This window comes from Acipenser ruthenus, chromosome 8 (genome assembly GCF_902713425.1).
Source record: "Acipenser ruthenus chromosome 8, fAciRut3.2 maternal haplotype, whole genome shotgun sequence".
Taxonomy (NCBI): domain Eukaryota; kingdom Metazoa; phylum Chordata; class Actinopteri; order Acipenseriformes; family Acipenseridae; genus Acipenser; species Acipenser ruthenus.
In genome coordinates, this window is record NC_081196.1 from 8,475,758 (window position 1) to 8,489,370 (window position 13,613).

Sequence of the window (13,613 nt, forward strand, 5' to 3'; positions counted from 1 at the left end):
ATATATATATATATATATATATATATATATATATCAGGCTTTGCTTTCTTGTAGTTTCTTTTATTTACCTGCATGTTTTATGTTTTCTGAATATGGTAGTGTTGTATATCCGTATACGTTTGTTATTATGGCAGGTACTTTCAGTTACTTTTGTGTAATATGAGTAACCTTGAAAACTTGAAAAATACCATTGGAATAACTTAATCACATAAATACAGACAGGTTAAATTGAACTAAATTCTCACTTGTGTCAATGATAGCTGGCATTGCCCTCAAGGTTTTAAGAAGTGGTTTTAAGGTATTTTTTTTTTCATAAGGTTGAAGTTTATGTCAGGGTTGAACACATTCATTATTATGATTAATCCCATACAATGTGGGGACCAAGCCAGCTATAGAAGGTGCTAGAAGTCTTAATGTACATCATTTCAATACTGAACATCACATCACTTGGTTGCACAATTAGATGAAACCACAACTACCAGTTGTTAATCTACTGTAGACTAACCCTAGTGAGACGTGTGTAACCAAATCAGCAGCCAAATGGTCAATCACGTGTGGCATAGCCCCGTGTGCATGCTACCAATCGGAGTTGTCCGAATTCCGTAAAAACAAGTGCACTACCAAAATAAACCAGTGGGTGGCATGAATAAGAAACATACCAACTATCCGGTTGCCATTACAGAGAAAGAAATTAGCAGTTCGAAAAGTTTGATCCCTTTGAGTCGCCGTAGTCTCTGTTGTTTACAGTTTCTAAGGAAACTCCCTCATGCCCCCGTGACCTCAAAACCTGCATGGGGACCGGAGAAGAAGAAAAATACGTTCCCGCCTGAACTGAAGCTAGAAACAGCAGCCCTGGGAGGAGGGTTCAAGAAAAATAAAAACCTTATATTTATAAAAACTCAATATTGCTGATACGATGGATGACCTATACCTGGAGAACATCGATGAGTTCGTCAACGACCAAAACAAAATTGTAAGTGTATATTATATTATCGTTTATTGAAATATTATTCATGATGTGTATGCTACTGTGTAGTTTGGTTTGTCTCGCAAATAACACGCTTTAATTCATTACACGTACATGCCAACAGTCCCTATATGGTCGGGACAGTCCCGATTTGTCCCGAGCAAATGTCCCGTGTCTCGATGCATAGGAAGAAAGTCCCGATATTTACCCATAGAAAAAAAATCATATTCTGCACAGTAGAGTTAGTGAAAACCACACGCTGTGCTCTTCTGCTGATCACTAACTTATACAAAGGTAAGAACGCTTCATTATGTCTGTTTTTATTACTACCATGATGGTCGTGTGGTGTTGAGTTGGGGGGGGATACTCCCCTCTCCCCTCTCCCCTCTCCCCTCTCTCCTCTGGGACGAGCGTCCCACTGAACAGTTTCTAAATGTTGGCAAGTATGATTTACGTCGTATGTTAAAACAGTTGTACCTGGTTGTGTGCGCCCATTAAGTTTGGAGAATAATTCAATTATATAACATACAAGACTAGTTTTAAATCTATGTACTTCTGTGGGCAACTATTTTCATCAAAATTCTGACTGAATTCCACGTGATAGTATGTATGCATTTGATTCTTCCGTAGTGAATATTATTATTATTATTATTATTATTATTATTATTATTATTATTATTATTATTATCTTAGCCGACGACCTTATCCAGGGCGACTTACAATTGTTACAAGATATCACATTATTTTTTACATACAATTACCCATTTATACAGTTGGGTTTTTACTGGAGCAATCTAGGTAAAGTACCTTGCTCAAGCAAGGGTACAGCAGCAGTGTCCCCCACCTGGGATTGAACCCACGACCCTCCGGTCAAGAGTCCAGAGCCCCTAACCACTACTCCACACTGCTTAATATAATAATGTGTCACATGCAGCTCATTATAATATGTATATTTATCGACAGATGTGAGGTTTAAAAATACTAGCATCATAGTGACCACGCTTTAACCGTCCAAGTCTTTCTGTGTGTAGTCTGCCTAAAACTGGGGAATGGGAATACATTTTTAAAAAGATTGAATTGTGTTGTTGATTTAATGTTTCACAGCGATATCATGCACTATATTACAATATGTTACACTGTACCTAGAACATGACTATATAAACAAAAAATATGTAATATATGTAAAACAAATCTAACATAGCACCTTGTTAACAGTGGCTAATACTATTAACGAGTTACAGTTCTTAAATAGTTAGGCGCTGTTTAATGCCATCTCAGTGGGTTAGGCTAATTCCAGTTTAGTTTAAAATGCATGCTAATGTATCCTAATTTATGCAGTGTTCACGGAAAAGAGTGTGGAAGATCATGCAATATGTTTCCTTCACTCCATGCTTCAGTTTGTTTTTGTGTATTTTAGGTGACTTACAAGTGGCTGAGCCTCACACTTGGCGTGCATGTCAACCAGGCTAAACAGTGAGTAACAACTTCTTGGTCTCAGGCCTTTGTTGTCTTTTTGAACATTTACACAATATATTGCTGCTGATCTGCCTTGGAGACATTACAACACTAATGTAGCTGGTAGTTAAAAAAACAGCAATCATGTGAAGACTGTGTAAGCCAGTAGCAAACTTATCTCTTTGTGATTCACTTGAAATCTTTACACAGCTCCACAAGAAGGTTAGCTGTATTCTCATATCGTTTACTAAAAGGTCATTCTTAATCATTTTATTCTGTAGGATGCTTTACCACTATTTGGAGCAAAAGCGTAAGGAGAGCTCAGGAACTCGGCTGCATGCCACGTATTTGGTTTCCGGGAAATTCACACAGAACGGTAACACGGTGAGCAGCCCTCAGAGGATGTGTGATCTCAGATTTATAGGCTTTCTACAGCGTTCACACCGCACCATTTCTGTTCTCACAAGCACATTCTGTAATAAGAAACAATGCTGTCAATGGATATTTTGGGCAGATATTGCTAGATCAGTACTACCCGGGTTATAAAGTGTATTTTTTTTAATGAAATAAATAAAGGGGAGGGGTCTCTTTCTCAGTCAGCAGTGGAAAGGCTTGCAAAAGACTGGTGGTGTAATACTAGAATTACTTGTCTAGTTAAAAACAGACCTTTCATGGTTTTAGAAAAATAATCACATTTTTTTCTCTAGTGTCACAAGGTGGCAGTAGTGAGAGAAGATCAACTTGAAGGCAAGTTTTACAATAATGTTCTTTTACTGTGTCACATTTATTGAAAAAATATTTAATACAATCTTGACATTGTATACTGTAAATATGCATATAGACATTGAATGAAGTCTGTTGACATGTCAAAGTCCTCATTACCATAAGGTAAAAATAAGACCTGTACATTTTCAGTGTTATTGACGTATAATTAGTAATTCCCTCTGCATGGTGTATTACAGTTTAATTGATCCACAGTTACTGTATTGTCAATTGCTTTGAAAATGATTCAAAGAGAAACTAAATATCTGTGTGAATCAGTTATCCAACTGAAAACTAGCAAACCATTAAAACCAATAGTACTGGATTAAGCACTGTTTCCTGCATCATTTTTTTGTAGTGTAAACATGTGAAATCTTTTATTTTTTTACAGGTTTAAAATCCAAGGTGATTGTGACAGCCAGCATCCATGTGTACAGCATTCAGAAAGTGGTGCTAAAGGACAGCGGCCCTCTTTTTAACACAGACTACGATGCCATCAAAGAGAACCTCAACATCTGCAGCAAGTGAGTCCTGGCAATGCCATTTGATGCCTGTTTTACCCAGCTTGCATACCTTGCTTACTAAACGTCATCCATTTAAATGACAGTTAACACAGAGTGACAGGGTGGGACGTTTGTGTGACGTGTCTCTGCACTCAGTCGATCTTCATTCATAATAAATAAGGCTCTGCTTTTCCCAGTTATCACAGATTTCACGATTTCTGTGAAATATACCCATTCCCGTGTTCTATGTAGTTCCCTGTGAAAATTCCCATTTCTGAAACAATAGTGGAAATATGCTTCTTTTTTTAATCACTTAACACTAGCACCGCCATAGCCGCTTTTTGAACGGCTTTTGCAATTCAAATTTAAATATCTCCGCGTATGTGAATATCTCATGCATGTCCGTTCTTAAGTGTTACTAATATTTGAATTAAATACCCATACGGTGTTTCAGCTGCTGAATCATAAAAATGTATAAGTTATAAGCACTTGCTTCTTCAACCGCCAGACCCGCAGTTTATGCAGCATATTGAAATCAATATAATATAGCCGACAATTTAGTCTGGGCTTTGTAATAAAATCAGTCATTGTGAAAGAACGTATTATATACTCCTGTCGAGTGCTGAAACACTAATGAAAGTCATTCTACACATAATTTTTTATTATTATTATTATTATTATTATTATTTATTTTATTAGCAGTTGTCACAAAATATACACATTGAATCACAATACAGTGTGATATAGCTACGCTACAAATCAGTGACTTACTTATTGGCGGGTAGTGTGAATTGGTTTAAAGGATAGTACACCTCTGTTTTAGTTTAATATGTTCCTAAAGGGATATTCCCACTAGCATTCTACTAACAATACAAATCTGTATAAACTTGTTTTCATTTCTTTTAACAACCAAGGGCAGTGAGATTTTTCTGAGCATGTTCTGGATGCTTTTTCTGTTGATAGGTACAGTGCAATCCGATGTGCCAGTGCAGTCCCCAGGTCCTCTGCTGAGATCTCTCGCTTGCAGGAGATTGCTCAAGGGACACCCCCAGCCTCAGAGGGGCAGCAGGCTGCCAGCAAGCTTTCCATGAATGGACATAGCCCATCTGCTCTAAAGCCAGCCAGCCAGCAGCCCAAGGGGATCATGGGAATGTTTGCATCCAAAGCAGCCTCCAAGCACCACGAGACTAGCAAAGAAGTGAAAATAGAAGCCAAAGAAGATTCTGTGGCTGTAGGTTGCTACTGCTACAATACAAAATATACTAGAACTGCTTTTATGTCAGGCAACCTCATGTGCTATGCATAGCAAAATTAATTATTTTCTACATGTAGTAATGGAATAATTCCATGAAACCCATTTTATAGCAAATATGATGGGTAAGATCAAGGGAATTATTTAATTTGCTAAGAAATGCTTTAGGTTAAAAAACAAAACGTATGTGAGTTGAGAACCCTCCTATCTTTACTCACAGCTGATAATGCAATAAATTAACTATAATCCTGCCTTCCTGTTCCAGGCAGAGGCATCAAACAGTAAGCCAACCAGCAAAGGTAGTGCCATGAGTAACTTCTTTGGAAAAACAGCAACAAGTGAGTATTATTATTATTATTATTTAGTTCTTATAGTCACACGCTGTATCTAACTTTATTGAATCGCCCCATCTTGGGAGTCTTGAGTACATAGCAAATTGATTCAATACATGCTTTTGAACAGTACAAAAAACAAATAACCATAATAATAAATGAAAGATAAATGCTTCCCCTCTCAATATCTCCAGGAAAGACCAAACCATCCCCGCAGACTGCAGAGGTGGTGATAAAAGAAGAAGCCAGCAGTGCTGCTTCCCCAGCTTCTAAAGAGGAGGACGAGCCGTCTTCAAGCTCAGCTGCAAAACAAGTACCGGCCATCAAAGAGGAGAAACCCAAGACTTCTGAAGCAGCCCCGAAAAAACGGAAGGACAGTAAAACGTGAGGACTCCTGTTATACTATCCTTCTGCTTTCTCTGGCTTGATTGGTCTGAGATCCATTGAAATGCTTCTGAAAACTAAGTCTTGTATATTGTGAATAATGGATCGACTTTAAATATCATCGCCTAAATATGATTGTTCCAGAAAAGCTGAGCAGAAAAGAAGCCCATGGTATTGTGAAGTAGAGGTGAAATCCAAGCCCATTGCCTCCATACCAAGATCTAATCGTATACAGTGGCGTATTTAAAACCATTTTATTTCTTCATTTCTACATTGAGACAGTAATCTGTTTGTTAAAAGCTACATATATAGTGGACAAAAAATGGAAACACCTGGGTAAATGAGGGACACCAAGTATATTGAAAGCAAGGGCTTCCACACAGGTGTGGCTCATGCGTTAATTAAGCAAATAACATCCCAGCATGCTTAGGGTCATGTATACAAATGCTGGACAGGCCTGGTTGCCTATAATTATGGCTAGCATGGCTGCAAGAGGAGACCTCAGTGACTTTGAAAGATGGGTGATTGTTAGGGTGCGTTTGGTAGGAGCTTCAGTGACCAAGACAGCTCAACTTGCTGATGTTTCATGAGCAACAGTGTCTAAGGTGATGTCGGCATGGAACTCCGAGAGAAAGACATCATCAGCAAAGGGCAACAGTGGGCGGAAGCGCATACTCCAGGATCGTGATATCCGTGCATTATTTCGAAGTGCAAGGCAAAACAGGCGAGCAACTGCAGATCAATTGACTGCAAATTTCAACCTGGGGCACGAGCAGCCAGTTTCATCAAAAACGGTCCACCGAGAACTCCACAGAGCGGGATACCATAGTGACCCAACGCCCTATTAAGTGACTTTACATTGGTGTTTCCATTTTTTTGTCCACTACCTGTATATTTAGTATAGTGGAAGTTTTTGGTTTTGTTTTCCTAATGATTTAAGGATTTGTTTTTTACTTTACTGCTAGAACTAACCATGCAATGTCAGAGTCCCTGGGCTACATAAAAAATAGAAAATAAAACTTTTTTCTACTTTTTCGCAGTAAAGCGAAGCGGCTGGAGCGTTCGGACAGTGAGGATGACAAATCGGAGAGCCAGCAGAAGAAGAGGAGGAGAATAAAGAAACCGCAGCCGGACAGCAGTGATGACGAGAGTAAGGAGAGACGCACGTTTAAAAAAAAATAATTTAAAAAAAAACAGTCAAATATCTCAGATCTTCCTATCCATTCTATATGAATAGAATTATTATTTTTTTGTACTTTTTCTGATGTCCAGTTTCTGAACTTAAATCATATATGTAACCTAACAGCAGATATGCCATGAACCATGCCGCCTTGTATTTACCCATAACGTTATAAACTGTGTTATATAACAGTTATTCCAGACTCCCCACCAGCACGTGATGTGAAGACCCCCTCACCACCCCCTGAAGCAGAGGTCAAGAAGGAGCGTGCAACACACACTGAGGTAAGGATATTGAGCAAATCGGTTTTTTTTAATAGGCATACCATATTGCTTATTGGTACAGTATATGTTTTCCATCCAAGCTTAACCATTATGCAAGAGACAAATGTAATTTGTACTTGATTGTGAGTTACATAGTACAAATAAAGTCTTTTTCAGTTTTAATGATCTTTTGAACTGTTATTCTGTAGGTTTAAGAAAATACCAGAAATGATTGCTGATTCCGCAGTGTTAGGTCTAAAATTAGTATGTGATCATCAGTTTTGATGCAGAATCTTATATAACAAATTACATTTATCCATTAATGTGCTCCCTGTACAGGATGCTGGAGGTATCACGAGAAGGAAGAGGAGGAAAGTTCTCAAATCTAAGACCTCTTTGGATGATGAAGGCTGCATTGGTAAGAAAAATAAGCAATATAATCTTTTAGGGTTAGAACATTTTTTTTGTATCAAAATATCTTGATTACTCCGAAGTGTTAGAAGATAATTGGCGGAGCATTATTATATAACAGTTCTGTCCTACAATGGGTATAACCCTAGAAAACCTCTCTGTTTGGTTCAATTCCCAGTTGTATTTTTTAAAGGCTATGTTTTGGTGCATTAGGCTTGCTTCTCACTTACTGACAGCATCTGTGGCAGACTGTCTTTCTTTTTCCAGAACAGCTCATTAACCCCTAAAGTGCTAGGGAGTGTACGGCGTACGTCCTGAAATAAATCTCACTGTAGTGCCGGCTGTGAGCATCCGATCAGTGTGTAGAAGAGTTTAAGCTCTCAAAATATGTGAATGGTGTATCGGTCACATCATTTAAAAAGTGCATGATTGACGTGTAAACTGCCCTGTATTCGATTTCTCTGTTTTATTCAATGTCGGATGCGGAAGTCAAACAAGCAAACAAAAAGGTCTGTATTATATTTTTTATAGTGCTTTGATTGGCGCAACTTTTGATGGATACAACATTTAGGGGATCTAAAGGCCTATTTTTAGCAAACTTAATCTTACTTTCAATAGTTATTTTCAGAACTGATCGATCGCTATTGATTACTGTATGCTGTCTGTGTTGTACCGTAGCATATGCGGTAGTAACTCAGTGCTTGGGCAGGCTGTGTTTGATTAATCGCTTCTGATATGTTAGGATATGTGTGGGAGGGTTTAGTCTCTCAACGTGTGAATGGTGGATTGATCACGTCAATCAAATGGTGAATGATTGATGCCTAAACTGGCCTAATAGGATTTCTCTGTGTTGTTTAGTCTGCAATCCAGTAAGTCAAACAAACTGAAGAGTTTTATATTTCGGGTCGTGGTTTGATTTGAGCAAATCCTGACGGCTACAACATTTAGCAGACCCAGAGAAGATATTTTTGTTATTTTATTTTATTTTCAACAGTTATTTTCAGAACTAATCAATCGTTATTGATTTCTGTATACTGTCACAGGCTATGCTGCACCGTCCGCAGTAATAATAATATTATAAAATATGTCGGTGCCCTAAAGGCTGCGAGTGAGTAATCGCTTCCAAATTTTAGGACAGGTGTAGGGGGATTTAGTCTTTCGAAATTATATTTTGAATTTAGTTTTTGTCTACATTTAAAAATATGTATAGTTTACATATTGACCCGACGATGTTCTGTTTTAAATGTTTATTTTTATTATTTATTAATACAAATGTTGACGCAGCCATGACAGAAACATACTAACTCCTGTTTTATTTTCTCAATAGATAATTAACATATTAGCAATGCAAGACACATGCAATTTATCTAATTCCCCATTTAATCTGCAATATCTCAATCAGTTGAGTAGATATGCCCAAGTAAATGATGTCATTGAAAAGTTCAGATTGTGCTGAAAAAAGCACTATAATATTCCTTTAGAGACCTATGAGAAATTTGACTTTTAAACAATTCAGTACCAAATTCAAGAAAAACCTCTAGCACTGGGGGTGGAAAACCCCTGGCAGCGAAGTGGTAAATCAATGGAGAGTTAATTTATGACATTTCTTGTCACACCCATTTTGTTGTTATTGATTATTAGGTATTAATGTCACCCTTGGCTTTGGCTCTTTCCCTGTTGTTTTAACAATACCATTGAAAACAGTGTGTGAAATACCGTTGTCTGGGAAAAGTTGTTTATGTCCTTTTTATAGTCAAGTTCTTAACCTTGACTGTTCTCTATCTGTGTAACCAGCAACCAAGCCTGTTTCTGAAATGAGCCTCCCACTGTCCGATTCCAGCTCGTATGAACCAGTAAAACAGTAAGAGCGGTGTACAGTAACAGTTACACACCGCAATTGATAGAGTGCTTTTATAAATAGAAATGACAATGTACTTCGCACATGGTAGTTCTACGCTTGCATCCTTGGGACTGCCTGCTGATTTACATAGGGTAGCTTGGATAGTGCAGCTTCTCCCTTAGTCCACTATCACATTACATTCACATGTCATTAAATCTCTTCTCAGTACCTCTCTGTAAATTACCCCAGAAGCAGTTGCTTAACATCAGTCCTAGATATCAGAAATATGTTCTGTGGGTCACAGCCTTTTAGATGATGATGATGATGATGAAAAAGGTTACGTATTGTAATTTGAATAGTAATAAAAAAAGCTAAAACTTGGACCTGTGCCAACGCCTTTGACAAAAAATCCCCACTGACACCATTTCACAGAAAACGAGGATAAGAGTGTACTTTCAGGCCAAGTGGCAGATATTGTTTGCCAGCTTCCAGTTGCAGATTGTTTATCTTGTAGCCCACACAGGTCATGGCGTCCTCTGTGCTTGGAGCTCACAGATCATTTTTACAAAACAGAAATGAAATAACTTCAAATTCAATCTGATCAGAGCTCCAAGCATGTTTCTGTTAGAAGCCTGTGAGCTTGCCAGAGGCGATTTAAAGGGGAAGTCTGATCCCTGAGCCAAACAGCAAGTCATGGAGCAGATTGCACCGTTTCACCCAATAATACTGTTGTCATTTTATCACTAAACTAGCTGTTTACTATGTGCTGATGTTTGGCTATTTTGCCTACGTCTCTAGTGGATCATTTATATAAATGTCCAGGTATGCTGTAGATCCCACAGCATGCCTGCGGGACACCCTTGTTGGATCTGTTCAGAGATGTACGTTTTGTCCTAAAATACAGATTTGTATTCTGTTTAATACTGAACATAAGTAGCAGGCTCTTACATTTTGAGCAGCTATTAATAACTGCCCAGTGAAACCAAGCACAAGTACTACCACTTTAAATGTGGTGATACAGACCATTTGTCTGGGATCGCTGAATGTATGAAAATAGGGTGTCTAGGTTCACAAGGGTGTACCTGTGTTATGGCTGTTCCACAAACCTCCCATCATTGGATTAAATAATATGCAGTCAGCAGCTAGACAGAAAAAATGTTGGGGTAAAAAACATTCAACTTAAGTGGTATATGGTAACGAAAGAGAATTTTAAAAACAAATCCTAATAAAGGTTTATTCTTTGCATCACAACCCAGCAGAATCTCAAGTCTGCTTTTTGTTTGCACACACGGTCAATGAATGCGCCATACTTCTCCATTTCAATACCTGTAACCTTGCCGGAGAGAAATCTAGTTTGTTCTGTTAATATGGATGTTACTACATATGCAAGCTAACAATGGATCCTGGGACTACTTGAAATAAAAGCATGACATTACTCGTCGGACAGAGAAATAAAAAGCGACGTGATTAGTAAGCTTAAGTTATTTTTTACTGGTACTCATTTCCGTATATTAAATGTTTGTACTGTATATTACTTTGTATTGACTTGTGAGTTGGTTTGGCAGTCACTTCTTTAGATTAAAATGCACGGCCACCTCTCTAAAGAGTAATCCATTTTTTTTCTATTTTCCCCCAAGAGAAGCAAAGCCAATCTGTTTATCTAAATGGATATGGAAACATATCTCAATTTACAGAACCACCAGCACACCATTGAAATATTTGTTGGAAGCCGGTCAATTTGTACCTTTGCTTTCCCTGAGGATTTTATAATCTGCCAACATTTTTGTCCTGTGTATGGAATGGCTATAAATCAGTTATACTAGGGTTGATGCATTTAGGGGGCTAGCATTAGAGGGGTCTTGTACCTTTTAGAACACATGGTACACCTCATAAAAAGAAGTTGAGCCAGGTAGCATCACTATTGGATATCACATTGTCTTGGATAAGTAATCTGTGTGCTAGGATATGTCTTGGCAGCTGACTTAAAATCAGAGAGCCACTGCTATGCTAATAAATTGTAACTTATTCCATAAATGGGTAGCAAGTGCGCTGAAGAATGCAGGGTCAGTGAGTTAGCTGTGTAGTTTACATTATCTAGACAGCATCAGAAGAGAGTATTCTGCAGTAAGGGTTGAGTGGGTTTTCTGTTATTAACATTTTTTTGTTTTACTGTTTCAGTAACTGAGAAGGTGTACGAGAGCGAATCTTATTCAGACAGTGAGGATGACTTTGTGAAGTCCAATAAGCAGCAACTGTCAAAGCAGCCAGCAACGGGTGGGAAAAAAGTCGAGGACAAGAAGAGTCAAAAGAAGTCGGCTGCCAATAAAGGAACCAAGCAGGCATCCATCATGGGATTCTTCCAGAAGAAATAACCACCATGCTGCCCTTGCACCCCTTTGCTCCTCAAAACAAGCACTGAACTTATAAATCTGCTGTTGGGTTTGGACAATGGGTGCTGTCCATTTACCAGTGTGGTTTGAACTGTGCATCCTTGAAAGACACTCTCTTGTAATATTTTGTGTTTGATAGAATTTTACTGCGATAATAGGTTTGCTCCAGTAAGCTGAGAATTCCAAGTCTTATGAAAAAATATTCCCTTAAATATTCATTTTCTTGTGTGCTTAGCAGCAATTGCTGGCAAGGTGATTCAAGCCGAAGTGCTTTGGAGTTTGCTGAACCAAGCCACTCAGTTGGGCCCAACTCAAATTAAGCTCCAAAATTAGATCCCCACTCTTCTCCAGCAGGAGGTAATTTGGCAATGCTCATAATACTAACTTTAAGCATGCATTATTGGCTGAGTCAACCACTAATGAGACTAAACAAATACCTCTGAATCAAAAGCTGTTATATGTTCTATAAAACCCTTAATGAACTACAAAATGGAGAAATAGATTTATTTTCTAATTACGGATAAAGCTGAAAAGCGTAAGTTCAGCCAAACAGTACAGATTAGGATTCTTTGTGCAGGACAAAATGTTTGCCTTTTGGCTCCATTTATGGAAACTACTGTGTCTTACGATCACGACTGATACTTCTTGTCACAGAAATCTGAAAACGGGCACTTCATTCAAGATTGGGTCTGTGTTGCCAATATCTTGTGTGTTTCTGTTTAGATTGCCTCTGCGAGACAGTGCAACTCTTGCAGTTGTCGCACAGGGCAATTTTATAGTCTCCTGTCGTGCAACTGCCTGATTACCATTTTAAACTCCAAGGGAGAGGGATTCCCATAGTTGTGTTTTTCTTTTGCTGGTCTCTCTAAGTGAAAGACTTATAAGCCAACCTTTTATTGTGAAATCGAACATGCTGTTAATACAAATATAATTTTAAAAAACTGAATTTTGCATAGATCTCTGTTTCTGGCCTTTTTTTAAATCTTGAATGTTTTTCAGTTTGTGATGCCCAAAACACGCACACCTAAAATACATTCACAATACTCATTCTATAAGATACAGTACAAAGGTAAGGCCATTCACAGCATCCCATGCAGTCATAACTTAGCTTGTGGCTTTGTTATTGAAAATGTAGTATTCCTTTTCAAATGTCTATTTTGGGCTGTTTGCCAAAGGTCCCAAATTATAATGATCTGTTTTGCCAGTAAAAGAATTGCCTTGTATGGTCCTCCTGGCTTTATACATGAAGATCCTATTTTATTGTTGTTGGAAGGTGTTGCACCTTTATACTACATTTGTACCGAGATGCGGCTCATAAATTATTGTTTTGAAACAAAAGGTTTAATGTTTTGAAGAGTTGTCAAAATGATCACATGTTCCTATTAAAATTAAATTGAAAATGGAAAGTGTCATCATTAATCTGAAAGTGTATAAAACATGTCACTTTTTGATAGATTTATTAAAGACCACATTTGTATAGAAGTAAACAGTAATGGCTTGTTTAATATTTGTATTAATCATTTGGGTGGATATAGTTGGGTTCCTGTTTCTTAGAAATAAAAAAAATAGCATCAGTATGGTCAAGAATCCAATATGTTGTATAAGCATGGTCTATCATTTATAAGGTCTCTACTTCATTTTGATAAGTTGATTACTGCCCATTGAGAACTAAACCCATTTAAAAGGAATTTAGTATAAGCACTCTATAGCTGATAGAGAAACTTATTTTTTCTTTAATGAATCTTCATATACATGATTCAGATGTAGACGGGGTCTATGGGTTATGTCTGCTCAGAAGGAACACGCTGCACAGCACAAGTTCTGACAGATGGAGCAGAAAAGCATTTCAAAACCAGACATTGACTACGGTGCCA

At 37.9% G+C, this 13,613-nt stretch overlaps 1 protein-coding gene across 1 annotated transcript; it reads left to right on the plus strand.

Annotated features, from left to right (window-relative positions):
- The first annotated feature begins 107 nt into the window (after positions 1-107).
- Positions 108-13,331, plus strand: LOC117405283 (DNA polymerase delta subunit 3). The gene is made up of 12 exons (XM_059028374.1): positions 108-973; positions 2,385-2,440; positions 2,704-2,806; positions 3,130-3,169; positions 3,576-3,708; positions 4,651-4,918; positions 5,205-5,277; positions 5,466-5,655; positions 6,696-6,805; positions 7,028-7,119; positions 7,438-7,516; positions 11,528-13,331. The coding sequence occupies exons 1-12, from the start codon at positions 917-919 to the stop codon at positions 11,719-11,721; spliced, it is 1,395 nt and encodes a 464-aa protein (XP_058884357.1). The 5' UTR covers positions 108-916; the 3' UTR covers positions 11,722-13,331.
- Positions 13,332-13,613: the final 282 nt, after the last annotated feature.